The 26,015-nt window shown below is 45.1% G+C and overlaps 1 protein-coding gene across 1 annotated transcript in view; it reads right to left on the bottom strand.

Moving 5' to 3' along the window:
• The window catches only part of LOC135828350 (adhesion G-protein coupled receptor G2-like), a 49,181-nt gene extending 23,413 nt beyond the window's left edge, over nucleotides 1–25,768 (bottom strand). The window contains exons 1-9 of the mRNA XM_065340801.1: nucleotides 25,249–25,768; nucleotides 16,664–16,735; nucleotides 13,090–13,161; nucleotides 12,099–12,170; nucleotides 9,643–9,714; nucleotides 5,604–5,675; nucleotides 4,809–4,880; nucleotides 2,959–3,030; nucleotides 1,721–1,851 (exon numbers count right to left, since the gene is read on the bottom strand). Coding sequence (XP_065196873.1) covers nucleotides 1,721–1,851; nucleotides 2,959–3,030; nucleotides 4,809–4,880; nucleotides 5,604–5,675; nucleotides 9,643–9,714; nucleotides 12,099–12,170; nucleotides 13,090–13,161; nucleotides 16,664–16,731 — 631 coding nt within the window. The 5' untranslated portion in view covers nucleotides 16,732–16,735; nucleotides 25,249–25,768. The remainder of the gene's footprint in view (nucleotides 1–1,720; nucleotides 1,852–2,958; nucleotides 3,031–4,808; nucleotides 4,881–5,603; nucleotides 5,676–9,642; nucleotides 9,715–12,098; nucleotides 12,171–13,089; nucleotides 13,162–16,663; nucleotides 16,736–25,248) is intronic.
• Between the last annotated feature and the right edge of the window lie 247 nt (nucleotides 25,769–26,015).

Here is a 26,015-nt window from a genome sequence, read left to right on the forward strand (position 1 = left end):
CATGCACCATACTCAATCACCACATAGACCTTTGGATGTTGTCTTTTATTGAGAGAGAGAGAGGGAGGAAGAGAGAGAGACAGAGAGAAAGAGAGAGAGAGAGAGAGAGAGAGAGAGAGAGAGAGAGAGAGAGAGAGAGAAAGAGAGAGAGAATGAGAGAGAGAGACATAGAGAGTCATAGAGATAGAGACAGAGACAGAGAGAGAGACAGAGAGAGAGAGAGACGGAGAGAGAGAGAGAGAGAGAGAGAGAGAGAGAGAGAGACATAGAGAGAGATAGAGATAGAGAGAGAGAGAGTAGAGAAAGAGAGAGAGACAGAGAGAGACAGAGAGAGACAGAGAGAGACAGAGAGAGAGACAGAGAGAAAGAGACAGAGAGAGACAGAGAGAGAGAGAGACAGAGAGAGAGAGAGAGAGAGAGAGAGAGAGAGAGAGAGAGAGAGAGAGAGAGAGAGAGAGAGAGAGAGAGATAGAGAGAGAGACATAGAGAGAGATAGACATAGAGAGAGATAAAGATAGAGAGAGAGATAGAGAGAGAGAGAGAGAGATAGAGAGAGAAACATAGAGAGAGATAGAGATAGAAAGAGAGAGTAGAGAGAGAGAGAGTAGAGAGAGAGAGAGAGAGAGAGAGAGAGAGAGAGAGAGAGAGAGAGAGAGAGAGAGAGAGAGAGAGAGAGAGAGAGAGAGAGAGAGAGAGAGAGAGAGAGAGAGAGAGAGAGAGAGAGAGAGAGAGAGAGAGAGAGAGAGAGAGAGAGAGAGAGAGAGAGAGAGAGAGAGAGAGAGAGAAGAGAGAGAGAGAGAGAGAGAGAGAGAGAGAGAGAGAGAGAGAGAGAGAGAGAGAGACAGAGAGAGAGAGAGAGAGAGAGAGAGAGAGAGAGAGAGAGAGAGAGAGAGAGAGAGAGAGAGAGAGAGAGAGAGAGAGAGAGAGAGAGAGAGAGAGAGAGAGAGAGAGAGAGAGAGAGAGAGAGAGAGAGAGAGAGAGAGATAGATAGAAAGAGAGACATAGAGAGAGATAAAAATAGAGAGAGAGAGAGGTAGAGAGAGAGAGAGATCGAGAGAGAGAGATAGAGATTGAGAGAGAGTAGAGGGGGAGAGAGAGAGAGAGAGAGAGATAGAGAGAGATAGAGAGAGAGAGAAAGAGAAATGCACATAACCAGTTCTAACCACTGAGGAAGTACCATTACAAGTGGATCTGTCTACGAATAGCACTAATGCTATCATGCTCGCAACGTAAAACAGTAATCCAAGAAATGGTGTATTCCCTCGAATTTTGCTTTGGTGAACGAAGGAATAGTCCATATTCTTCTCATGTGGCCCACTCACTTCACTCAATCAGACCCAGCAATCATGTTGTATACTGATCACGTGGATAGTCTGATGAACGAGCAAATTGGACCAAAGAACAAGCTTTACAGTTCTCAGTACAAAATTTCTTCACTCTCACTCCTCAACACTACAAAGGAGGTCATTGTCGGAGCTGCATAATACCGCAACGCAGCACAAATATTCCAGCAATGGAACATTCGAATGGTACTGCCAGCATTCGAATATTCGTTCTGGTGTCCGTATTCTAGAATATTCCGAATGTGCGAATATTCCTTTCCATCACTGATGCAAAACCATACAATTGTGAGCCACTGTGGTCTGTTGTTATCCAATGTGATCGAAGACTTGAGAACACGTATACACACTGTGCTCTGTTCTTTCGGCTACCTGCTTACTTTGGAGTACATATTGCTGTGTTCGGCTCCCATAGCCTCCATACAGGGGAGAAGGGGTTTGGTCCGTTCGCCCAGCAAGCTTCACCAGTGGGCACGCCTGAGTGTAAGATGAAAATTGGGTGAGAATCAGCCTGCAGTATAGACCAAAATGACAAAGCGTGTATGTGATCACGAAAATAATCGTAAATTTCTATCACAAGAATCGCTGCTGAAGAACATTCACTACGTTCAATATCTCCGAGAAAGAAGGTATGAACCTAGACTCCTGTATGGAGTACTCAGACACCCACGGGAACTATGGTTGCAGAATATACCGCCAAAATGCTTGGTACCATGTCGGGTCCCTTTCAGACATGCTTAGTATAAAATACTATAACTTCTAGAGCATGTATGGCTAAAAGGACGACTAATTGCAGTGTAAGCATTTCCTTAATGTCCACATGCAGTGTGAAATGTAAAACGATGATTGCAAGGCACACAACGAAAGGGACACCTTTAAGGGAAACCTTTCGTAGTGTGCCTTGCGATCATCGTATAACATTTTACACATATAATGTCGACATTTAGGAAATGCTTACAGTGCAAATAGTCATCCTTTTGCTAGATTAAAACTGCTGTCTCTGAAACGCTTGATAACTTCAAGTTTATAAGATTGTTATTGTTTTTACTTCGACCTGTATGACTACTACAGTATTAACTTCGTCTTGGGGGTAAGACATGGGGAAGTTGCCATAAAGGGGTGGTGAGCCAGCCTTTCGGCAACAGGAATACAACTTGCTCGACTCTGACTCCACTGAGTGAAGAGGACCCACACCTAGATCTGGTGACCTGCGTCGTGAGGATTTGCAGTCAGATGTGCGATCGCGGGGCTCGAACTCGCGACCTTTCGGTTCGCAGGTAAATGAAGCTTCATTCTTACGAATAGGGAAGCATCGAAAGTTATAGAATCCCCACCGACGCGCACCCTTATGGAGGAAAATCTTGATCACATTAATCAGAACGTTAACGAGAAATGTTTCATGACTCAATTGTAGTCTTGCTATAGCTACAGGATTGAAGCACACCATCACTACATTCATGGCGGCACAGAGTCCCCATTCAATTCTTCCCAATGTTCGCCAACGTGTGAAAACATGTCCCTGATCATCCCATCCTGGGCAAAACAGATGGAAATAGTAAGACTGTCATGTGACCAAAGACGAAGTGATGTCGTGTGCAACTTCAGCTAACGCACTTACAAATTCTCAAGGTTTGAAAGATTGTCAAACATTCCCACAGGGAGAGATAGGAACTTCTGGCCATTCAGATTCCTGTACAATTCACGCACAATCAAGAAGAATACATTGAATTATATCAACGTGGCGAGGCCCTTAGAATGGGCAGCTTGGATAGATTTTGTTCTATATTTCAAGTCACTTCATAATCAGCGTGAACACTGGTTGCATGAGATGTGCGTTCTTCAAGGTGAACGACACCAAGCCTCCTGCAGTTAGTAGTGCAAGGTTAGAAGGAAACTTCAGTTTGGTCTTCTCTGAACTATACATGGCCATTCTTATAACAGCGAGTGCGACAAAATGGCACAAAACTGACAAAGGAGTACTGAGACATTCGGCGACCTGACACCTAGCTCCAACACTTCTCCAAGGCGCAAACCAACAACCTTCCAACTTGGAAGGCTCAGGTCCGGAAAGGTCCAAGAGGAGAAGGAAAGCGCAACGAAGAAGAGCACGAGCTACGCATCACGGCAACAAAGAATGCCGAAAGTAACGGAAAGTTACTGGATGATGACGAAACTAGTAAGACTATTGGACAGACCGGCCTTACTACAACTCGACGACGCAAAGCAACAGACCACCCAAATTGGGAGGCTCAAGTTTATGTAATAAACATAGAAGGGGAAGCTAAGCGAAGACGAATTGTGACAAACCGAAACGCCAACATCCTACTGAACTCCACTATCATGTATGATGGACTAGTTATGTACAATAACAAACAGTTCCACACGACGTACGTTTCGCCGTATAGGTCATGACGGCTCATCAGGGCACAAGTCTAGGTGTTTTATTGACCATTCTTACAGAACTAACTAGCCCAATGAAGTTGAATCCCTTTCAGGCAACGTTACTTGCTTCCACCAGGTATTCACTGTGCAAAAACATGTGTCAATGTCAGACTCTGGAAATGTACTCACAGCGATTTTAGTTTGGAAAGACTCGAGAATATTTCCGTGTGCTGAGTCGAATGGTCTTGGTCCGAAGTGTCTACGACAAAGCGTTCTTGAGATATTTCACTTTGAAATTGCAAAAACGGGGGTCGCTAAACCCAGCGGTCGCTTACACGAGGCTTTACTGTACCGGCAAACTATTGTTTGTGCCCTATGTCATTTATCGTTGCGAGAATCGTCAATGTGAGAGCTGATAGGACGGTATCTGATATGTATGATAGGTGTGGACACCGGCGCCCGCCACTTGACTTCATTGCTGAACAGTGAATGTTGCGCTGCGCGGCATTGGACAGTACATGTGTGTGTGTGGGGGGGGGGGGGCGCGTGCGCGATCGTGTGAGCACTTCTGACTTGCGTGATGATTGTTATCACCACATTGTGAATTTTGCACTTTTTTGGTAATTGTTGTCAGTATCAGACTTTGGTTTTATTGTTAGTCCACGTCACAGTGGGTAACATGTAGCACAGCATAGTATAACCGAGCTGGTCCTTTGCAGGCTTGCATAATGATCATTGCATACCCTGTCTGATGAGGGCAATTTGACGAAACGTTGTTATAACTACAAAAGAGTTCGATATTACAGAGTGCAAAGTACGGTCTGCTCTGAAACCTTGTCCTACGAATGAACCACTGCTTCTAAGCTTGTAGTGTTTTAAAGCGATCATTGGCACTCGTCAGAGGAGAAGTATTAGTTCAGGGGTTGTAGGGGGAATTGATGGGCCTGGAATTCATCCAAAAACAAGCTGCTCCGATTTTCTAACTCTGGCTACAATTTATAGTAAAGAAAAAAGGACCAAGAAACCGAGTCCGAGTCCATTCTGGCAACAATATTCTTCTTTTCATTTAACAAAACGTATACTTACAGACTTGTGAGATTGTAGAGATTTTCAAACAATCCAACTGGTAGGGCACTTAGAAGGTTGTGTTCCAGATGCCTATGAGGTCAATACAGGCAAATAAAAACCAAATGTTTTTGGTAATCCATCCCGAAGCGATTCTAGGTTGTTATACTTCACATCGCGATCAAAATACCGAGACAACGTACACTCACAGAAAAAGTTCAGATGAACACAATACTGTCAGGCGATATGAGGAAAATGATGCTTGTAACGCTTCCAGGTGATATAAGTAAAGCGGTTTTTCTAAAGCATACCAAGCAGAACAAAGATACTGGTTGCAATGGGGAAGGGCGCACAACGCACAAGCAAATGACTACTTTTACCTTAGAATATGTTTTCATTATGACTGTCGGCAATGTGGGAGTTGATCGGTAGGTAGGACCCTTCAATATCTGGACAAGCTAACCACCTATTTATTTTCATTCCTGAGCAGTGAACGTTGCACTGGGCCGCATTGGACAATACCCCCCTGGGAAAGTGATTATCACTTTTCCAGTCATTCAACAACTCAACCTTCTCTGATGAGGTCTTAGGATCAAAACAGCTGTCAGAAGGAATAAATCTTCAGGTCGTTGAATGTCTCAGTACTCCCTGTCAGTTTTGTGTCATGTTGATTGTTATCGCACTAGGTGACTGTATAATGATTTGGTTACTTTGGGGGACAGTTAGTCATAACTCGTAACGTGTTGTCCTTATTGTTGTATCCATGATGACCAGAACAATGTTATTCTTTTCATTTTTGACACCACTTATACTTACAGTCTGTCGAGATTGTGGAGCTTGTCAAACAAACCCACTTGAAGAGAACTCAGAATGTTGCGGCCCAGATGCCTGTGAGGTCAAGAAAACAAATTAAAATAATTATTGTTCTTTTTGGTATTCCATTCTTAAGCGATTCTAGGTCGTTACACTTCTAATCGCTAACAGAAAAACGAGGCAATGTACACTCACAGAACAAATTCTAAATGCAGATAAACACAACGCGGTGCGGCGATATGCGGAAAGTGATGATTCTAATGTTTCCAGGCGACATAAATAATGTTATTTTGGTTGGCACTAGGGCTGAAACGATATGCAAAAACTGCTTAACGATAACACTTATAGCTTAGCAATCGATATAACGATATAGCAATATTCGCGCTCGCTGGGTCAGTGTACGCACTAACTCAACAGTAACTGTCTACCACCAGTGTATAATGTGGTAGTGGACAAGTGCCATGCCAGTGCACAGCGCGGGTTGGACCCCGTACACACAGTAACACAGTGCACGCAGCACTCACAGCGCTGTTACTCGCGTTCTGGCACCTCACACACGTGCATCTACATAGTTCAGTAGTATTGTTATATCGTTAGTGACAGATAAGGATAATCGATAATTTCCTTAGCGATTAGCAAACGGTTAATCGATCATATCGTTTCGGGCGCACAACGTTCAGGCAAACTACTGCAACCTGCCGTACGTGATTTATCATTACCAGCGTCGGCATGTGAGAGCTGATACTGAAGTAGGTAGGTAGGACCCTTCAATATTCTGGACACTCGCACCCGCCATTTGATTTCATTCCTGATCAATGAACGTTGCGTTGGGCCGCCTTGGACAGAATATCCCCCCCCCCCTCCCAGAATCTATGGGGCATTTTGACCGAACGGATACCAACTGCTGACAAACGCAACACACTGACACCCACACAACTCACAAAGATCAAGTCTCATTAAGCATTATACGACAACGCCAAGGTTCGCAGGCGTTGGCCTTACTGAACTTCAACCTAGCATTGAACATCATTGATGGGGCACGCAGATGTCAGCGGTCGAGCACTTGAGGACTTCTGCGAATGCTATCAGCTGCATGGATATGTCACCAACACCACATTCCAGCATTTTGCCAGATACAAGACAACCTGCCCTGGCTGCAGAAGGGGCATGGGTACTGGAAGGACTCTGACATTGTATAATCAGATAGATTGCATTTTGGTTTTGTTTCAGTTCGTTGCCTCAACCGTACAAAGTACAAATATCAAGAGGGACGAACGAAAAGAGGAAACTATACAGAGAAGAGAGGAAGATGTAACTGAAAGGAAAGAAAAACGGAGAGAAACGGAGAAGGAATGTGGACTGGGCGGATTCATGTTTTTGCTTCGAGTCCCTCAAAAAAGGCTACTGAAGATCTGCAGAAGCTATGGTGGTGCACTGACTTCATCGGATCATCGACTGGTCATGGCAAATTTGGACATGTCATAATAATTATTATTATTATTATTATTATTATGCACTTACGCGTCAATGTCAGCGGTGGTAAACCGCCCACAAATTCGCACGTGCTGAATGGACTTGGGAATTGGGAAATGAAAAAATAAAAATAAAAAGAGCAACGACAACAGAAATAGAAATACAATACAAGACGTACCTGCTAAGGGGCACATGACAGCATGGCTCAGATTGAACAGAGGACGCAGACACAGGATAAAGGGCATTGTCGACTCCGTTTTGCGAATAATCCAGTAAAATGGTGGCAGGTGGATGCAGATCCACGCACTACGTTAAGAGAGGAATTTTGTTGGTATTTAAAAAAGATGTTAATTATTATTACTGCAGCAGTTATGAAAAGCAGTACTGTGATATTTCGGAGCAATATTATTTGGTTTTAGTCGTAGACGCCACTATTGGACTTGCAGACGTCCTTGCAAAGGTCCTTCCACTCCCCTCTGCCCTGTGCAATCTCCCGGAGGGAGAGGAGATCAGACAACGTCTTGAGTCCCCTCCGCCCCACTCTCTGCAGGTCACGGGATAGCACGATAGGCAGAGTCGTTCTTGGCCGTCCCCTCCACACTGTTTCCTTCACCTGGTAATAGTTAATCATAGCCGCCACAGCAGGACATCCGTCAGGCATGCGCAGTATATGGCCAAAGAGTCTCCATCTGGCTAGGCGAACAAAGTTAGATATCGGTTGTGCTTTGCACCTCTTGTAGAGAGCAGCATTGCTTATTGTTTGTGGCCACCTAATACCGATGAGACTACGCAACTGCCTGCGGTGAAACGAATCCAGTTGGGCCTCGGCCACTGAGTGTCATAATAATAATAATAATAATAATATGTGTAGGTTACAGTGAGGGCTGCGTCCCACCCGCCTGTGTGGATTTACAGGAAGTGTGAGTTACGAAGTCTGAGGAAAATATTGAACGGCCTCTGCTGGGATGACGACTACACCATAGCTCAGTGGTTAGAGCATCGCTGGCTACAAGCGAGGGTCCCTGGTTCGAGTCCTGGTGGTGACAGTCAATTTTTTCTTCAGATTTTTCCCGTTTGTCTCTTTCCCTCAAACCAGTTAAAATATTAATAATAATAATAATTTGAAACTCGGGTATTGAGCCAATAATAAAAGTAGAAAGGAAAAGGACATTTGGAAACGAGTTAAGAGTAACTCTCAACCACTGTAACTAGATACTATATACAGTCAGAAAGTGCAACAACTAGGCACAAAACTGGCAGAGTACTGAGACATTCGACGTCCTGACACCTAGCTTCAACACATCTCCATAGGCGGTCGGTTAGCGCTACGGAGATGTGTTGAAGCTAAGTGTCAGGACGTCGAATGTCTCAGTACTCTGTCAGTTTTGTGCCTAGTTCTTGCACTTTCTGACTGTATATAGTATCTAGTTACAGTGGTGGAGAGTTACTCTTAACTCGTTTCCTAATGTCCTTTTCCTTTCTAATAATAATAATAATAATAATACCGCACGCGTAATAATATAATTATGTGGGTATAATTATACGTTCCGCTTCTGTCCTATCTCCTATGATCAAATTCCGTTATCAAGATAATTATTTTAAAACACGGTGCACTAATGACCTGTGACGCCAGATCATGGATTGTCGGCCAGATTTCTCCATGTAGGCTTGGGACATGTCATGGGCCTCCGAAATCCTGTGTGGGCGACAAACTAATAAGCTACTGGAATCAGTGACCCCAGCCCACCCTTTTCCTTTTTGCTATGGGCAGCAATGGAAATATCCCGTTAAAATAATTAACGGAGTTATTTGAGTACTAGATTGGCAAGGGGACTAATATTGTCCTCACTGGCACTGGATAGATCACATCGAGTGGCAAGATCGGCAACCGCAACAACATCAACGAGATCGATACAGTAACCATCCCCACACACAGTCAGAGAAGGAGGCGTCGATTCCACTGCACTTTGATGTTGTTGTTGTAGTTGTTGTTTGTTTAGAGAGTAATTTAGAGTCGAAGAACAAACAGGCAAATCTGCCTAATTACACGATATCGACCCATGTGACACCAGTATAGAGAACTCACAAGCAAAACTCCATGACAGCATGTAGTTACTCCCAGCAAGCTTGTAGTGTTCCATAAAACAGATGATTGGCAGTCGCCAGTGGAGAAGTGTTTGTTGACGGGTAAGGTTGTGTAAATTGACGGCCATTGCTGGAATGGATTCCAAAACAAGCTGCTGTGATTTTCTAACTCTTACTAGATCAATTAAACTCGGATGTCGACCCAATGTAATCAGATCCAAAAGTAAGGACAAAAATGCGTTAGAGCTTGTCCATGTAGATGTGTTGGAGCTGCATGTACGTATCAGGTGGTTGAATGTCCCAGTACTAGTACTCCCTGTCAGTTTTGTGTCATGTTGAATGTTGTCGTACTAGCTGACTGTATAATGATTTGGTTACTTTGAGGGACAGTTAGTCATAACTCGTAACATGTTGACCTTATTTTTTTATCCATGATTACCAGAACAATGTTATTCTTTTCATTTTTGATACCACTTATACTTACAGGGTTTCGAGATTGTGGAGCTTGTCAAACAAACCCACTTGAAGAGAACTCAGAATGTTGCGGCCCAGATGCCTGTGAGGTCAAGAAAAAACATTTTGAAGAGAACTCAGAATGTGGTGGCCCAGATGCCTGTGAGGTCAAGAAAAAACATTCAATTGCTTTTTTGGTGTTCCATTCTGAAGCGATTCTAGGTCGTTACACTTCTAATCGCTAACAGAGAAACGAGGCAATGTACACTCACAGAAAAACTTCCAAATACAGATAAACACAACGCTGTGCGGCGATCTGCGGAAAGTGATGATTCTAATGTTTCCAGGCGACATAAATCATGTTATTTTGGTTGCTATAATAATGGGCGCACAACGTTCAGGCAAACTACAACAACCCGCCGTACGTGATTTATCATTACCAGCGTCGGCATGTGAGAGCTGATACTGAAGTAGGTAGGTAGGACCCTTCAATATTCTGGACACTCGCACCCGCCATTTGATTTCATTCCTGATCAATGAACGTTGCGTTGGGCCGCCTTGGACAGAACATCCCCCCCCTCCCAAAATCTATGGGGCATTTTGAACGAACAAACACCAACTGCTGACAAACGCAACACACTGACACCCACGCAACTCACAAAGATCAAGTCTCATTTTAAAGCATCATACGACAACGCCAAGGTTGGCAGGCGTGGACCTGGTGAACCTAGTATTGGAGCTCATTGGTGGGGCACACAGATGTCAGCGGTCGAGCACTTGAGGACTTCTGCGGATGCTATCCGCTACATGTATATGTCACCAACACCACATTCCAGCCTCCTGCTAGATACAAGACAACCTGCACTGACTGCAGAAGGGGCAGGGGTACTTGAAGGACTCTTACATTGTATTATCAGATAGACTGCGTTTTGCTTCGAGTCCCTAAAAAGGCTACTGAAGATCTGCAGAAGCTATGGTGGTGCACTGACTTCATCGGATCATCGACTGGTCATGGCAAATTTGGACATGTCATGGGCCTCCGGAATCCTCTCTGCAAATCACAAGCAGAAAACTGTAGCAACTAGAACACTGCAGACTGCCAAGATGGGATCAGATGTGAGTGCCAAGACCAAAATTTTAATACTCTAACACTGTTACACACAAGCTGCAAAACAAGCCTTCTGAGCCAGACGCGCTGACTACCTGGACCAAGGTTATAGAGATCGTCAAAGAAGCAGCCCCAGACACTTTTGGTTACGGCAAAATAACACGACTGAAAGGCGGTATCAATCCAGACATTGAAGCATTGTCACTGCAGCAGAAGATCGTACGCCTTAGACTTAATGCCGAGCTGAAGACCGAGACGAGGGAAGCGATCAAGCGGAAGCGTAACGCCGTGCAGCATGAAACACGAAATTCCTCGCTATGGAGTGGTGTTGTGAATGTGTGCCAAGGGCGCAGCGTGGAGAGGCGGACTGTTAAAAAATTATATTAATAACAATAATGAGGGTAAGCAGCAGTATTTGGTCATTGAAAGTTCCTGCGTTGACATCTCATATTTCAAGAGTCAGGATATGTAATTTTGATTATCTCTTTTTCCAGTCATTCAACAACTCAACCTTCTCTGAAGAGGTCTTAGGATCGAAACAGAAGTTAGAAGGAATAAATCTTCAATGCTCCAGGGACCCTTATGCACCGTGTCCACACGAGCAGCATCAGCCCTCTTCTGAAGGATAGAGTAGCCCTCCAACCTCCCAGTAACACCCGTGGCAATGACAATTGCAAAATGAATACGTTGTTCCGTTAACTCTGCGAACCTCTGGCGACAGCCGACCCTTGGTTTCCGCCGTGAAGCTATGGAACACCCTGCCACAGGAACTCACGTCCACTCGTCGTCCAACCCCGTTTAAAAGATTGTTGAAAGTGTTTTTTCTACGGTTAATATGGCCGAATAGTACCTCCCTCTGGCATAGGTCCTCATCTTCCTATTTCTCTCTGATTGTTAATTCGTTCGAACGTGACTTGTAATTACCGATACAAATACTTCCTATTGACCGTTTTCTCATTTTCTCAAGTGCAGCTCTATCGAGCCACACTTTTATATTCTATCGCCATCATAATATTGGGCATCAATGCCCGTTTGGTTTGCGATGTAAAATAAAACTTCAAACAAAAAATCCTCTTGTTGCTTTTGTGGGGAAGTGAGTGAGTGTATGTATGTGGTCGGCCACAGAGCGCAATGATGCTGGTGAATGTCAGCGCAGAAACTTTCAACGGCCGAATGCTGGTGCTTATAATTGTCACCCATTTCAGCGCCACTCATTTCCGCTGATATACATTTCAGCGCCCTCATGCCAGCTCCACCTTTACCTGTGGAATCTCACCTCAGCGCAACCATTTTAAGCGCGATACCTACTACAGCACATCTGGTTCAGATTGGGATTCAGATTCGGGGCATACCGGTGCTTTTACTCTGGTTATACTTACAGGCTTCTAAGGTTGTGGAGACTTTCAAACACTCCAACTTCAAGGGCACTCAGACTGTTGCGTCCCAGATGCCTATTAGGTCAAGAGAGGCGCAGAAAAACCTATTTTTACTTTTTGAAAAATTCAACTTACCAGAGGAAAATTTATAAAAATGCACAGTGAAAAAGTCAAAAACAGACTTCGAAGTAATCTACATAAAAACTCGAATGTTGAGCCAATAGTAATATGGAAAGAGAAAAGGGACCTATACGTTCCTGGTTATGACTAACAGTCCACCAAGGTAACGAGATAATATACAGTCAGATAGTGCGACAACGAGGCACTATCCGCACTATCTGACTGTATAATTATTACCACGTTACCTTGGTAGGCACAGTGAGTTGGTCAAAGACCATGATTGAGATACGAGAGGTACCTGGTTCAAGTCCTGTCTGGGAGCGGTTTTTCCAGCCGTGCTGCTACCAACAGTCAACTGGGAACTTGTGGCCAGGCACAAGGGGTACATGGATGCAGCTAATGGGGTCGTTCTCGGCACTTGTGCCAGTGGTTGTGAGACTTATCCACTCACCCCCACCGTTAGGCGCTGCATTTGCCGCTAGGGTTTACCGGGTGTTAGCGGCCGTCGTGAGTTCCCTTCGGGAACGGACACGATAATTTACTTTTACTTTTTACCTTGGTGGGCTGTTAGTCACAACTTGTAACTTATAGGTCCCTTTTTCTCTTTCCATAAAATCTGAAGTAGTGCGTTTATAGGTACTATCATGTGATCCTTGTAGTTGTGTTCTCCGAGAACTAGAGAGTTTTTAAGGTTTTATAGGTCCCTTTTTCTCTTTCCATAAAATCTGAAGTAGTGCGTTAATAGGTACTATCATATGATCCTTGTAGTTGTGTTCTCCGAGAACTAGAGAACGCACCCTTACTAATATTTAATAGGTATGACTTCAGTTCACATCCAATACAATAGTCAGTGTCTTAACAATCTTCAACTTACAATATGCTTAGCTGAATGAGATCGACGAACACACCATCTGGAAGAAAAGACAGCGAGTTGTTGTGAAGGTACCTGGAAAGCAAAAGAAGGTGTACATCTCGTCTTAAGAATTCGAATTTCGGAAGCGCTATGATTATTACGAAAATGGTGGTTGCGACTTCGGCATTGGTTTTTTTTTTAGGAATGGGTTTTCTCCCACACTGGAGCTCGCGCTATTCCGCCGACTTGACTTGGCACTTGATTGACTCACGATTGCCATCCAGAGCACACGTAAAGTCCATCAAACCTCCGCCTCAGCAAACCTGCAAGAAAGCACCACTCCCTGCTCAATACACAGTATTTCGGGGAATTCACCCATCAGATGAACTTGAGTAGGCTGAGGAAGATGGTGCCTGAGAAGCACCACATTATATAGTGCTCTCCAGGCACAAACATCACAAGGGATACAAACTTAGAGAGACACTCCGTTTTCTGCGCGACAAACACCTCGTGAACACCAGATAGCAGCGTGAGTCAGTGTCGCTCTTGGCCGGTGAGAACAGACGTAGAGAACCCTCCGTCATTCACAGAGCTGTCATCTCCAAACCAACTAGTCGCAAGCCCGCGCTGGGCACAACAGTACGAAATAGTTGTTGCGACTTAGGCGAAGATATTTTTAGAAATGGGTTTGCTCCCACACTGGAGCTCGCGCTATTCCGCCGACTTGACTTGGCACTTGACTACGATTGCCATCCAGAGCACACGAGAAGTCCATCGAACCTCCGACTCGGCAAACCTGCAATTAATCACCACTGGCACTCCCTGCTCAATACGCAGTGTTTCGGGGAATCCACCCTTCATCAGTTGAGCTTGAGCAGGCTCGAGCTCCCAGTGTGGGTGCAAATCCATTCCTAAAAAACCATCGCCGAAGTTGTGCTGTTGTGCCCAGCGGGCTTGCGAATAGTTGGTTTGGAGGTGACAGCGTTCTCACCGTCCAGGAGCGACACTGACTCACGCTGCTATTTGGTGGTCATGAGTTGTTTGTCGCTCTGGAAACGGAGCATCTCTGTAAGTTTATGTCCCTGGTGATGTTTGTGCCTGGAGAGCACTATATAAGTGGTGCTCTTCAGGCACAATTTTTCTCAGCCTACTCAATCTCAACGGATGAGGGGTGAATTCCCCGAAACACTGTGTGTTGCGCAGGGAGTGGTGCTGTCTTGCAGGTTTGCCGAGTCGAAGGTGAGACGAGCTCCTTGCGCGCTCTGGATGGCAGTCGTGAGTATGCAAGTCAAGTCGGTGGGATAGCGCGAGCTCCAGTGTAGGAGCAAACCGATTCCTAAAAAAATCATCACCGAAGTCGCAACCACTATTTTCGTGGATAATATTTCGAAACAAAAAGTCAGCACCGACGCAAGTAAAGTAAAGCCAATTTAGTAACCAAACATTTTCGTTCCCTTCTAATCATGGGTAAGTACAGGGAATAATGGAAAAAATGTCAAACAACAGCAACTTATACAGCTATTAAAAGCAAAAGCATAGGTCGAGTACGTCGCTCGTTTTTGAGTGAAATTTTGACCACACACTCCTGCCACTATGCTGGCCCTCAGGACATGATTTACAAGTTCTTCTGGTGACTCGTCCGGGGCTCGATTGTCCAGATGTTAGTTTCGGTGGTTTCCGTATAGGTCTCTTCTTCTTGTTGACTGTTGTTTGGGTTGGCTCCAGCCCTCCGCCCGACGAAAAGGAGGAGGCGTCGGCAAGCGTATCCACAGCGGATTTGGACAAGTCCACCTCAGACACAGACTGCACTGGACACTTCGGTGGACGACCACGCCGAGGTCGAGAACCACGTGCAGCTACAGGGACAAGATTCAACGGTACATGTTGACGAATCCGTGCGCCCAGGTGCTGAAAGGTTCTACCTACGTACCGATTTTCACAATTTCGGCACTGAAAGAAATAGATTAAATTACTTTTGCTTAGGGTAGGTAGAACGTCCTTCTTCACGCTGAACGCACGGGTCGTCCCAAAGATGACATACAATTTGACACACGGATAAGAGGAACAAACAATATTCCGCACCTCCTTCTCGACGCGCGAAGAACCGGCACCAACCCATGGCAAACGTAGTACCACAGGGCATCTCTCTGGTCCAAAATTAATCGTCTTTTCCAAGGTCGGTTTCTGGTTGATGAGTTTTATTAAAAGTGTCTTTGGATAGCCATTCTTTGTCATTATGGTTAAGAGTCGTTCTAGTTCCTCGTGCAGCAGATGAGGGGAACATATCCTATGTGTACGGTAGACAAGGGCCCTGACGAGGTGTGTTTTGGACTTAGTTGGAGTAAAACTTGACCATGGGATATACAAGCCTGTGAAAGTGGGCTTTCTATAAATGGTCGTGTCCATGTTGTGCGTATCCATGTTACGAGAAATACTAACATCCAGGAAAGAAAGGGTACCATTGTTTTCACCATCTGATGTGAATTTTAATGCTGGATGTAAGGAGTTAAGAGTTTCCATAAACCTATCACAGGTTTCCTTGTCGTCGTCGTGACAATACACATCGTCAACAAGACGACAGTACATTGATGGCCAAAGTGAAGGGTCAATAGACGACTCGCAGAAGCCAACAAATATGTTCGCCAAGACTGGTCCCAAAGGCACCTGTCGGGCAGTGCTAGTTGTCGTGAGTGGTATTCCGATGATGTATTCTCTGTTTTGTCGCGTGGTAGGTCTTTGTTACATCTTGCCGTGTTGGAAGCTTTGTTCATACGTAAGTTAGACCCTGAGCTTTGTGTTCAGAAGGAGAATGTGTTGTCTTTGCAGTTGTTTGGCACTGTTCGTCGTGAAGGTGCGAAATAGATCTCTTGATATTTCTCTCTTTTTCCTGTCACTACGTTTTTGTCACTTATTGGATTTGCATGCTGTTTACTTGATTCTTCACATCTATTTTTTCGTTCACTTCTACACATAATTGGAGTGATATGTTTCTGAACTTCTTTTCCTTATAGTTGTAGTCTTTTAGCTCATTTCCATCATTCCCTGTAGTATTTTGACAAGAAGGGAACGAAAACGTTCAATACTTTGACACATGTCCTAATTGGCTGGTGGTGACTCTTGCGTAGATGCATGCGTAGATAATACATTTTTTGTAATATTTTCTGCCTCCGTCCTACTTTCAAATAATAATAATAATAAATCTACATCTGATGCATACTAAGTCTTATTGCCACCTCCCGTTTAACCAACGTCCTCCCTTTGATTCTTTCAGGATCTTGCTTACTTTGGGAACAAGACTGTTCCAACAATAAAGCTCAGCACATGCAGCACATTTGCAGAGTGGTGAACGGCGTTGCTTGAGATTCCCATTGTAGTGCGCGAAGATGTTGATATTCCTACTCGTGCTTCTTCCAAACCCCCATTATTCGAGGAGAGACGATAGCAGGCTGCAACGCTAGCGCGGAGACCTCTGGTAGGTCGAGTTGCTCCGTGTTCATCGGCACGTCGTCCTTACATCCCCTGCGTCTTGTTTTGTGTTTGTCTCCACATGTTTCCTTGTAGGGCTGTGTTCCCCAATATATCTCTCAGAACTTACAATTCGCTTAAGGTTGTAAGATTGGAGAATATTCCAGGCGGCAGATGTGATATGGAGGCTCCTTCCATAACCCTGTTAACAGAAGAATGATTTGAAAACACAGAATTTCAAGCCTACAATATTAAAATGATAGTCTTAGGCTCGGAATTTGTTCACTTTATAGATGCAGATGCTCGCACAGACAAATACATCTATGCATATTCACAATAACCCATACGTGTACTACGTGTACTTCGAAGTACGCAGAAGCCATAAAAAGTCGTAGGAGTAGGAAGCAAGTTTTTAGCTCCTGCCTTTCCATCTATGGAATAGCCTTTCGGCCACTTTTGTAAGTATAGGTGGACCTGGAACTAGTCCCAGCCCTAATATGGTGGAGAATCCAAATATGGACCTGGCCTTGCTGCTGGATGGGGAGATTCGTGACTTGGCCAAAAAGTCAGGACTTGCAGGTGTGGACTCGTTGGCCCGACCGGACCTTGTACTTCAACTTCGCGCCATGGACATCGGCAAATCAGGTATGCCAGCGCTAGTGAGCTCTATCAGTGCACTGTCCTCGACTATCACTGCATTAACTGTGGAAATGGTATCCCTCAGGGAGGACAGGGATAGGGAAGTTAGAGAAATGAAAGCAACCATTGATGGCCTCGTGGCGAAGATGATACACCTTGAGGAAGGCGGGAGTCCAAACCTGATTGCACAATCTACAACCCCGAGTACAACGTACAGTAGTGTAGCTAGTTCAGGTAGTACAGGGGCTGGGGTGAGGGAAACCGTCACTCGGACTCGTACTCCCCCCAACGCACACTCTACCAACCGTACCCGCACTTCCCAAACATCGACACATGTACACCAGACCTCATCACGCACTGAAACACAACCGGCTGCACCAACCAGATCAACATTGGCTACAACTAGTACAAGTGAAAATACGGGAAGCAGTTCGGATGGCTGGGCCGAAGTTGTACGGCGTCGGGTCACGTCCCGGTACGTGAAGCCTGTGGCCCCAGCTAACCCCAACATCCTTACAGGCGTAGAAAAAGTCGCGAAATCTGTGTTCTACGTGGGCAATGTCCACATGGAGTGTAGCGCTAACGCAATTACTGACTGGTGCAAGGACCGTGAGGTTGAGGTGCTCAATTGCAGTATTAGCGAATCCCGGACCTTTGGCACAGCATATGCACGACTGACTGTCCTAGCGACGGATGAAGGCAAAATACTCAGTGCAGAATTTTGGCCGGCAACAATTAGCCACACCGTCCGTAAGTGGCGCTTTGCCGACGGTACCAATGTGACTGAACGTGGTGGTGATACTTCCTCGTCATAATCATGTTGTCTATGTCTTCCCTCAACTTGCATGCTACCCCATTCTACCCCAGATCAGAATCCGACCTAACGCTGATAACCATGAATTGTCGGTCTCTCGTCAATAAATTAGCTGAACTTTCGATTGTTCTGGAGAGCACTAAGCCAAGTATTGTTTGCCTCACGGAGACCTGGCTGTGCCCATCTGTTTCCATGCATGTACCGGGCTATTCCTGTTTCAGAAGAGACAGACCAGCACACGAGAACAGAAATGCACACTCTTTCACTAGAGGATATGGTGGTGTCGCGGTGCTTGTCCGGACTGATGCTTTTCAACATATTCTCCACAGACCCGACCTGCAGCGTCAGGGCTGTGAATCTACCTGGGTGGAAGTTAAGTCTCAATGCACCCCTAACCCTATTCTTGTATGTTGCATGTATCGACCCCCTTCCCAAACGGCGGAACAATTGTCCTTCTTCTCGGATATGCTGGTCGATGCTATACAGTCCTCTTGCTATGACGAGTGTGACTTCTTCCTGACGGGGGATTTTAATGCCAAACATAATGATTGGTGCTCTTCTGACTCCACCTCTACAGCCGGTACCAACCTACAGACAGTTTTTTCAATGCTTGGGCTCCAACAACTAGTGAGTTTCCCAACATACACTTCATCAGCGGGTGCCAACTCATGTCTTGACTTGTTGGTAACCAACAAACCCCAACATGTCCTCTCAGTCGACCACGCAGCTCCTCTTGGCACATCTGATCATCTGCAGGTTGTTTGTACGCTCAACTATGCATCGTGCTCGACACCACAAGCGACTGCTAAATCGTCCCTCCATCCCCAGGCTCAGTACAGGTATAAACAAGTGCCTACCCGTGTCTGGCAGGTTGTGAATGAAGACTTGTCTAGGTTGGACTGGTCATTACTTCATCGGCATTCTGATGTTGATGATGCCATTGTCCAGTTTGATGCTTTACTACAGTCAGCATTCCATCGTCATCTGTTGCCTTACAAAGTTATTCCGCGGACAGGAGACTACATTAGGCCTCGTCCTACTATGCGGGATGCATCCCGACCCTGGATCACTCCGGACCTCAAGTGTGCTGTGAAACTGAAGCGAGATTTGTATAGCATTTATAGGAAGTATCCAACCAGTGAAAACTTCATTGCCTTTAAGCGCAAGCGTAACGAAGTGAAATGTTTGTCACGTACCCTCCATCGTCAGTATGTACAGTCGGTTCATGCCACCCTGTCTTCCCATGATCGCCCTAGTCTCCATCAATTTCTCCGCCATCTCCGTAAGAACTGTAGTCGGGAGCCGATCCGATCAATGACAGCTTCAGACGGCACGGTAGCAACAGATCCCGCAGACATAGCAGACATATTGAACACGCAGTTTACGTCGTTTGGACTTCCTGACGACCCTACGTGGCCTATACCACCACTCACCCCTTCACCCTCGCTCTATAAGTTCAAAGCTGCCCTCAGGAAATTTACAGCTGACTATGCTTATGCAATCAACGGAATTCCGCCACCTTGCAGTTGATTTTCCCCATTTCTCTCCTCATCAATCCCTACTTCTCTTTGTACATACATCTACATCTACTGTTCTTTCAATCAAATGAACCCCTCGATAGGCACATTGCCTTTGGGTCATTTCATAATAATAATAATAATAATACCTGCGTCCCTCCTATCATTGTCGACTGGTACAGTCCAAGTGAGGAAATATCTCCGTAATCTGAAAACTGGCAAGTCCCCTGGTCAAGACGGAATTACCAACGAAGTTTGGAGAGCTCTTGCTCCGTCTGTTGCCTATCCTGTGTCAATTATCTTGAATATGTCATTTCGTGAAGGGAAATTCCCAGCCATGTGGAAAACTGCGGTAGTCGTGGCCACCTACAAAAATAGAGGACCACGCACCACCCCCAGCAACTATCGCCCTATCTCATTGCTCTCTACGTTATCAAAAGTGTGCGAACGTGTTGTATATGACATCATTTATGATCATGTTCGCATTTCACTTTCGCCAGCACAGTCGGGCTTTTGTCGGGGTGACTCCACCAGGTACCAGGTTACCCGCCTCGTGCAAGACATCCACACCGCCCGGAACGCCCATAACCATGTTGGTTTAGTTTTCTTCGATCTCGCAAAGGCCTTCGACACTGTTTGGCACAGGGGTCTCTTAGCTAAGCTGCGAACAGTATATCGCATTGATGGCAAGGCTATCGGCTGGCTCTCATCGTATCTCTCTAACCGACATCAGCTTGTACGCCTCTCAACTGTGTTATCGGAGCCTTTACCCGTTACTTCTGGAGTCCCCCAGGGTTCAATCCTTGGGCCACTGCTATTTCTCCTGTATATTAATGACCTCCCCGATACTGCCCCAGGTGTCAGCCTTTTCGCTGACGACACAGCTCTGCTTTGCTCCAATGCTTGCCCTATACGCCTGCACGAAGCCATGCAAGATAGCATTGGGAAAGTTATAACCTGGATGCATGATTGGAAGTTGCAGCCAAACGTTGATAAAACGGCAGCTATGTACATTTCCCCTTCTCCCCCTTCCCTGCCACTTTGTTTTCCTTCTTCAAGTGTTGCTATTCGCATTGTTGAAGAGCATACGCATCTTGGCGTTATTATTGACTCTAAATTGTCGTGGTCACCCCATGTGCAGTATGTCTGCAAGCGCACAAGCTCCATCCTTGGGGCTCTTCAAGCCCACTGTAGACATCTTCCTCTTTCTTGCAAACGCTTGTTTTATCGTTGCTATATATTGCCCTTACTTGACTACTGTGATACTGCTTGGTGTGGCATAACTACTACTGTATTGAACAAGCTAGAAACCCATAACCGCATGCTCCTTAAAATCTTATTTAGCAAAGATCGTCGCTTTCCCTCCGCTAGTCTTTACGAAATTGCCAAGATCAGTCCCCTTTCCACTCGACATAAGTTCCACCTCTGTGTTCTCATACATAAAATATTACTAAATAAAATACCCTTGCATATGCAGGCTTATAATTGGTTCTCCGAAACACGGAACACCCGGAACTCACTCAGTCTCCCACGCGCTGCCTCCACCCTATTCACTAGATCCCCGATCTTTGCTGGCTATGTGTTTTGGGCAACATTACCAACGCAGGCCAAGACCAGCACGTCGATGGATAATTTTGTTGCTAAAATCTCTGCTCAATTATAGGTTTCATGTATATCCTGCTGGTTTGTCTCCTCCTTTGCCTTCTTTGCCTCTTATTTGTATTCTTTTATCTGTTTTACTGCTGTGGTTGGCTTTCACCCTTGTCTCAGTTTTATTGGCCGTCATCATGATGTGCCATGAGATAATGATATAAATACAAAAAATACAAGTACGATATTAAAAAACGGAAACATACACTCGCACGTCAGGCTCGTTACATCGATTAATTTCGCCAGGAAGTTAACAAATTCATTAATCTTGGGCACCCTGTTAGAAGACCTTAGGGTCTGTTGGGAATGCCCAAGTAAAATAATAAAATACAATACAACAAATACAACAGGCTGTTCGGTAGAGCACCACGTGAACATTCCCATGCATTATGTATTAATTATATACATGTACATGTATGAGCACTCTAGGCTGCTCTAGTGTTGCTGCATTACAATACGCTCGCTACTTTTCGTATTTGCAGCACTCTGGCGCTAGAGCAACGAGCTATCTGCTGCCTGCTTTGCACCATGGCCAGTAACTCTGCTCACTATACCTAAGGTGAGTGCAGCTTGATTGGCGCGCCTGGTTGTGATGAAGCCGAGACCCAAGGTCGGCAGAGCATCCCAGACCACGCCACCACTCCCCTTATTCATGGCTCACACATAACGGGTGTACGTGGCTCTAGTGAAAATAAATAAAAAAGCTGCACTGCATGACCAGGCCTAACGTTAGGTACCCGAACCAGCTTGCTGGCTACAACATTTTGGTATCAGCATTGGGCATTGGGTATCCTGTTGGTTGGATGCAGCTAATGGGGTTTCTCGGAAATTGTGCCAGTGGTTGTGAGACTTATTTATTTTACTTCGCAGATTCTAACGGGCAAGTCGCCCAATAACAAGAAAGCGAAGGCAAAGAAAATAATATTACTAATAAAAGAAATAACCGGGGGCAGCAGAAAATGAATAATAGCTTTAAGAACTCAGATGGTGAGCCAAGGAACAAATTTCCATTTTACAAATAATCGCTTTCAAAGTAAAAAGAAGAGCGGGTGGTACAGCATATTGGATGGAAGTGGGGGCAGGGCAAAAGTAACTCCTCCGACCAAAGGTCTCGGAATCATCGTTACTCCTGTACGCCGATACATAGGAGAAAAGAAACATGTGCATCCAAGAGGGAAGCACCGGCTTGGCAAACGATAATGGGGAGAATTTGAGATTGAGATAGGACAAAACAATAGTAAAAGCAGTGCACCGTAGGAAGTTATCCACTCACCCACACCGTTATAGGCGATTCAGACTACGGCCAACTGTGACCACGTCTCCACGACTCAGATAGATTTGATCAGGGATTGTGCATAAAATTTTGAAACACCACTGCATCACCATGGAAATTCAAGTTTGCACGTGATTTTCGCCGTAGTCTGAATCGCCTATTGGGCGCTGCATCTGCCGCTAGGGTTTACTGGGTGTTAGCGGCTGGCGTGATTTTCCTTCGGGAAGGGACACGAGAATTTACTTTTTTATCGTGTTGTTTTATTTACAGTTTTAACTCTCAAACTTCAGTTTAGCCTGTTACCTCAACTCGAACACACCTCCAGTCTACGAAAAGGCTCTCAGCTGCACAGAGATAACGAAAGAGTGTGCCAGTAATTTGCACATTGGCAATCAGGAGGGCCTTGCTGATTGAGCACTGAACATGAATCTACAGTTCTACTGCGGAACAGGGAAACTATGGACAGGCAAGGGATTGAGGACAAATGTCCTCAATTGACAGGTGCCCATATTTCTCAGTTGCACGCATCACCATACTGTACAATATGCGCAACATACATGCCTATCATTTTGTTCTTTACAATGATTGACTGGTTAAAATCGCCCACATCACATGTTTATTGGCACTATTTCATAGTGACTGTGCCGGAATACATCCAATAAAAAGCCATCATCACACATTTTTCCAATGTGTTTCATGTATTTGTTTTAGAAATTTGAAGCTCCATTATAGCCGTGTCATATTTTCAGTACACTCAACTCGCAACACACAAATAGTCCTTGGCTACATAACGTACAGAACATTGTCCAACTTTTCACCCTGGAGGGCATCATCAGTGATATAGGAGAAGAATGTTGGCTGATATAAGACAGTCCAGGGACAATCAGACAAAACGGTCAAGGACGCATAGCAACAAACCACACAACTTGTGTGGCTCTAAAGATTCGAAGATCACTTGAAGGGGAAGCTACGCGGACATGAGTTGTGAAAAACCGAACGCCTCAGTACTACAGGACACTACTTTGACCAAGACAATTTAGATGGACAAATGAGCAGCGGTAACAAGGAGCAGTTTCACACGACGATCGTTTCGCCGTATAGGTAAGGACGGCTCTTCGGGTGTGCAGAATTAGACTCGGGTGGAGAGCAAATGATTAAATTATATATAAGAAGAAATGAGGACCAAGGAACTGCTCCTTTTTAAGTACAATTTACGCTATAATGTCCACTAACACCACCAGTTACAAAATAGTCAGCTCATGCGATAACATTGCACGACACTGACCAACGGTACTGACGTTCTACACCTAACTGGCAATCAGCTCTAACACATCTTGGATGCACACTCCAACAGTCTTCCAGCTTGGATGGTTCTACATGTAAGTTAGAAGTAACATTGGAGGGGAAGATGACTGCAACCAAGACACGCACGAGCTGAAAGTTTCAGCTGTAAAGGACTGGCGGATGTACATGTATGTCGAAGATGATATAGGCAAGACCATCAGACAAAACGGTCAAGCCACAATTCAAGGACGCGTAGCAACATACGAAACAACTTGTGTGGCTCTACAGATTCGAAGATCAATTGGAAGGAGGGGGACACTCCTATGTTTTCTCTAACTTAGAACCTTCCAGGCTGGAAGGCTACTGGAGTGCACATCCAAGATGTGCTAGAGCTGATTGTAGACCGTCGCCGGCGTCGGTCCGTGTCGTGCACTGTTATCGCATGAGCTTATTGCAAAGTAACTGGTGGTGTAAGTGGACGTTATAGCGTAACTTGTAGCTCCTTGGTCCTCATTTCTTCTTATAAAATAATCCTTGGCTCTCAACCCTAGACTAAAATTTCCCATTTTGTAATACATTTGTACTGGTGCTGAAATTCGTATCTACGTGTACGTGTAGGTGCTGTTCTTCAAACTTGTATTGTGATGATTATTAATGAATTGTCTTCTGCGATCAGGGTGTGATCGCCCACGCTCTTTATTATATCTTTCATGCATTGGGCTCGCATTGGGCACAGGGGCACGTGAACCCCCTAATAGGTTCGACCTAGGTTCAACATTCGCATGACCATGATTACATGCACCAGCCGTCCTGCATGTATGACACAGATGAAGCGGCTGTGCCCCCCCCCCCCCCGCCCCTGAGAAAGAGACCAACTAGGATCATGTTAATAAATTTCAGTCACTCTGATCTGCGGGCATGAGACTTCAGAATGTCAACACTTAGGGTTATCTGTAAAAAGGCGATGACGCCTGTTGAGAATTCCCCAGTAAAATAAGAATAAAAATATAAATAAAAAACACAGCTAGTGGCTGTCCACAGATTGTGTTCTCATCAGAGCTAGAGCCAGAACTACTTTGAAGTATAAAGGTTCGCAAGCTACACTGCATCCTCCCAATAATTATAATCATTATAACAAGTAGAAACGAGGACCTTGGACTCCACCTGAGTCTAATCATAAAAAAGGAATTGAAATACGCAACAAAGAACATGTACTAACTAATGGGACCTGGAAAGGTTCAAACGTTATCTTCCGTAAAATCACAGTTGTCCGTAACGAGAAAACGTTTCTAGCACGGTTTTCTACAACTTTCTTATTGTAGGACGATTTCTTACTTGAAGTAGAACATTTCTCGTTTCCCCCATACGTTGGCAGTGGATATAGTTTACTGTGGAAGACGGTTGAGCACACCGTAGTTTGGCCTAATTGCAATAAACACGAATTGCCACAGCCAATTGAGGCGTTTCACGTGGGTAAAATGCCGTGTTTAAACAGACTCCAATCATAGGCGTGAAAAACATGTTAACGGCTTGCTTACAAGATTGAGGTGTCGGTAGGAAAGGATGTTGGCAGAGACGTGCAGGCCACCCATGGCGCATGGTTTGCGGCGAGACACCTGCAAGCCGCATCACATTGAGAGCTCGTACCGCCCGCCAACAACAGCAGCACCAGTGCCCAAAATGCATAACATCCCTGGCTTGCCCAGCATCGTGTTCAAGGCTGTTGGAGCCATACCCATTGCGGGGAACCGCGGAAGCTACCTGCAACTTACACTTCCTCGCAGGCCGAAGTCTACCAAAAACGCTTCTCTTCCAGCCAGACTTGAGAAATGGCGGTGTTGCTGGCTTCCTTGCCAAACTTCGCGTTCTGAACACTAAAGTACCACGTGTTACCACTACGCTATCTCTTACAGGAATACTTGAATATTGGCGGAGTTGCTGACTTCCTTGCGAAGCCTCGCGTCCTCAACACTAACAACAACTTGTTCCTACCGCCTGTTAAGGCTTCTAAAAAGATTTTCCGTAACCGGTTCACCCGAACTAAAAAGCACTGCTACTAGATGGGCGTTTAGCACATACAACTTCGGCTACTCCTTGCCGTGTTCACCAGTTGCATCGTGCTAAGTTAAACAGATGCACATCACTAAACTATGGAAGTTAGTTGTACTAGCTTGTGAAAGAGATCAGCGTGAACCATCTGGCGGTGAAGTGTCAAGCCTGTGGCTTCTAATAATCACTGCCATTACATGACCTGGTCGATAGTTCATGGACGTCGTACAGCTGAATGTACGACGATAATTACTAT

Source organism: Sycon ciliatum, chromosome 12, assembly GCF_964019385.1.
Source record: "Sycon ciliatum chromosome 12, ocSycCili1.1, whole genome shotgun sequence".
In the NCBI taxonomy this organism is placed as follows: domain Eukaryota; kingdom Metazoa; phylum Porifera; class Calcarea; order Leucosolenida; family Sycettidae; genus Sycon; species Sycon ciliatum.